Here is a 3974-nt window from a genome sequence, read left to right on the forward strand (position 1 = left end):
TTAACAAGGTCGTATTTTCATGGCTGTGAATTTTAAGGAGTAGCCATTCCCCGCATTCCAATTGATACCATCAGGGTTTAACAAATGTTGACCATGATGATAGATCCCGTTTAAATTAGAAGAATAACAACTTCTATACCACCATGCGCCTTTATGCACCCTTGCACAATTTCTACGTGATTGATCGTTGTCAGAATCTTTTGTTGAAAATGCCATTCCTTGGTGGTATTTCAACGAATCACTAGCTGTTCCTAAGTATGTGCCCAGAATAATTCAGGTCATCATAAAGATAAAGTTGAGTCTAAAATGTATATTTCTTATGCAAAACTTTGAGATGTAAAGCATTTTGCAATGTCTGATACAAATAGACAATCATCTAATAGTATTATTTACTAGTTATTATGGTAGTGAATTTATCAAATTGTATTTTGATTTGTAAAATCTTAAAAATGTAAATTGTTAATGTAACACTGTTGCAAGCACTTTATTTTTTTAAAAAGATTAACATTTGACAATATTGCTTTCGTTTGAAGTGGTATGAAGATAAATTTCAGCCTTGTCATTTAATCCAGAAGCTTCTGATCAATTAAGAAATAATTGAAATTTTTCGTAATATTACAGGCAAATCCAACTAAAGTGTTGAATGATAAACTGAAAACAACAAAAAAGTTTAAAGTCTGGAGAAAAGACATACTTTAGGGAGCCTCTGTCATTTTTAAAATTCACAAAACTTTTTTTTTCTAAATTTCATTCGACTAATAGATACCTATCAGCATTTTGTACCTGAATATGTTCCAAGGTCCAACTTGTATTTCTGCATTTCACTTGCAACAGAAAAAAAATCATATTCGGCATATTTTTTGTGTCCTTTAGTGTCTTCCATATCAATGCGAAGCCTATTCTTTGTTATAGATGTCAGTCTGTTTATTTTATCTAATCCAAGCCAAAACTCTGATTTTAGAATTCCAAAGCCATTTTTGTAATCTTGCCATCCTCTGTAGAAATCAACACTACCATTAAGACGACGTTGAAACAAGGTCCAGCCACCTACAGATGTCTTCATGTCACACCAGACATTAAAACTGCCACGATTGTCAGGATCAATTTTGTAGATTCCGCTGACTCTTTTGCCATTTTCGTAAAGATCTGCGCAATCTTTAACTAGGAAAAAAATATATTCACTATTAAAGAGAATCAACAGTTTTCTGTTTCTGACGTTAACTAAATGCATTCAAAACACAAAAAAAGCAATTTTTCGTCAAATCGCTTGATTGCGAGTTTCATTCAATTACCCAGAAGTTTAAAGCTGTTCATAAGATTATTATCTTCCGTAAAAACGACGATTGGTTTAGGATAAAAATTGACCATTGTATTTAAAAGAAAATTTAGAAAAACCTGTTTAGAGGATTTTTGTTCGTGAGTAACATGAAGCTTGCAAGATGTTTTATGACGTTTGAGGCTTTTGAATAGAATAACTCTGTAAATTTTTGACATTTTATGTATGTCATTAAATCTTACGTCATGTAACGTTAAGTTAGCAACTTCTGGGTTTAAAAACAAGATTTTCATCTTTTAAAGACGATAATTTTGCTAATCTTTCACTGCAATTTACATTTTTTTCGATCAAGCAAATAAGCATTATAATAAACTGGTTTAAAGTTTAATAAATCTTTCTTTAGTTTAGGGAAAACTTGCAGAAAAAGCGTTTGTGGCTGTTCTGCATTTATTATGTCTTAAATATTTATGTAAGTCAATTGGTGTTTTAAAAATGGTCTGTGGTTCAATTTAAAATAAGCAAATAATTAGCTGTAAGACGTGGTTTCAAATTAATTTTTTGAAATTGCTATTATACATACTTAAATGTAACAAAAATACCTTGATCGTGTCGTCATTTACAGAAATGATTATAAGACTTTGTCGTTAATCCTTTAAGTAACAACTTCAGAATTAAAGGTGCGAATTTTCTCTTGCAAATAATATTTGTTCTATGTACATTTAATGTTAATATTAAAAAAAAGTTGTCCTAATTTGTTTTCGGTAGGAGGGAAGGGTTAACAATTTGTTGCAGATTTTCAACATAGCCGCTTAAGGGTAAAGATGTTATATTATTTAATATTATAACAACTTTATTTATATGTGTTTTTTTAATTTTTAACATTATTAAAAAGTTTGTAATTTTTTTTATTTAGAATATGACTGTATACACATAATTTTTCATGTTTAATAGTTATAAAAAATACTTATAACGAAATAATGTGCAGAATCATGTCTATTTACAAAGGCACTGAACAAAATATTTTTTGCTTCTGGTAGGCATAAGCACGCAATGCTGCAGTAGATTTTGGAATAGCCATCTTCACAAAAGCAACAGCGACCCTTTTTTTCTTTTGTGTGATGTGGCCAATGGCTAAATGCATAATATCGAATGTCATTCGTTGGTGATGGCAAAACAGTGTATATAATGGCGTAAGAGTATTTAGCCTAAGTTTAACCACTCAAGTAAGATGACAAATACTTATACTTGGCTTAAATTATACCTAAATGAGGTTTAGGAGTTCTGTTTGTTTAATTTTTGACGCGTTGCATAATTATTTAAGCCAAGGAATATTTTATACACAACTTTGCAGTAATGGAAGTGTAAACAAAATACCATTCGAAATATAATTTGCCTAACCTTTTGAAGTTAGTAAAGATCATTTTTTTGATCAAATATCTAGTCTTAGTCTTAAAAACATAGAAGAAAGCTTTTACCAAATGAGCTTCAAAAAGATGTAATATAAATAAACTTGCCATTAAACTAACGTCAAATTTGAAAAAATTAATATTAAATTAATTGTTCCTAAATGAAGGGCAGTAAAAACTTTCAATTTAGCAAAGTCGTTAATTTTGTGACCGAGCAACTATGCGGACTTTATTCTTATTGGTTGGTTTGTTTCAATTATAATAACATCATGATATGTACAAAGAAAGAGCAAAGGTTGTATGCATTAAATAATGAATATATGAATGAAGCTAATACATTTAATGGTAAAATCAAAGACCCATACCAATGCCACTACTCCTTGTCAAATGTGTGTAAAAAGCTATCAAAATCATGCAAAAGTGATTGCCTTAGTTCATTTCAATAAAGTTGTTGGTAGTGTTGTTATCCACTTGGCAACCTTGCAGCAGTGTACACTGATTTACAGTGACTTCAGCAAAATCGGATATTAGAGTGCCAGGAAATACTTTAACTAATTCATTGACACAAGGCTCCTGATAAAAAAATTGTGCAATTTCCTTCACTAAAATAACTTTGGACAATTATTTTTTGTACCATCGATAAAATAAATAATTGACCTTACAGTAGATTATGTAGAGGGGCTACACCACTCAAAAAAGATTGGAGAGTGGAAACACTTAGTTCTACAATGATAACATGACAGTCATCATCTGACAGATTCCCTAATTTATCTTAACAAGTTCATATTGTACAAAATAATTTACAAATAAACGTATGCTCAAAGTTGTTTGAAGAGCAAAATTTATCTTACACCCAAAGTTTTGCAAACCACTTACAACGAAAATATGATATTCAACTTTCTAGTAAATTGTTAAAAATATAAGGACATGCAGTACTTTCATGAATAATGGATTTGTCTCGGCCATTTCTGACAAAGGTGGATCATGTGACTACATTTTTATGTATAAGTCATGAAACTGACTAACTAGATTGATTTTAGTGTAAGTTAGCAAATAATCTAACATACGTAAACTAACCTAACCAATAAATCCTTATTCTTTCACCAGTAAATCAGAATTTCACAATAAAGAAGAACAAAGTAAATGATTTGAGCCCTGGAGTATCGTTACATGTTTGTAAATGTAGATCGTTCAGGTTGGTATAAACTTGAGAAGGACTGTTTTTGTTGTTGTTGACTGACGTTTCGACAACCTTAGCGGTAGTCATTTTCAGAGGAAAATGAGGAGTAAAC

The 3974-nt window shown here is 30.5% G+C and overlaps 1 protein-coding gene across 1 annotated transcript; it reads right to left on the reverse strand.

The window, feature by feature from the left end:
- LOC124457179 (ryncolin-1-like) lies at positions 1-1368 on the reverse strand. The gene is made up of 3 exons (XM_047007462.1): positions 1293-1368; positions 784-1161; positions 1-251 (listed from the first exon to the last, which is right to left on the reverse strand). The coding sequence occupies exons 1-3, from the start codon at positions 1366-1368 to the stop codon at positions 1-3; spliced, it is 705 nt and encodes a 234-aa protein (XP_046863418.1).
- Between the last annotated feature and the right edge of the window lie 2606 nt (positions 1369-3974).

This window comes from Xenia sp. Carnegie-2017, unplaced genomic scaffold, assembly GCF_021976095.1.
Source record: "Xenia sp. Carnegie-2017 unplaced genomic scaffold, XeniaSp_v1 HiC_scaffold_6, whole genome shotgun sequence".
Classification (NCBI taxonomy): Eukaryota; Metazoa; Cnidaria; class Anthozoa; order Malacalcyonacea; family Xeniidae; genus Xenia; species Xenia sp. Carnegie-2017.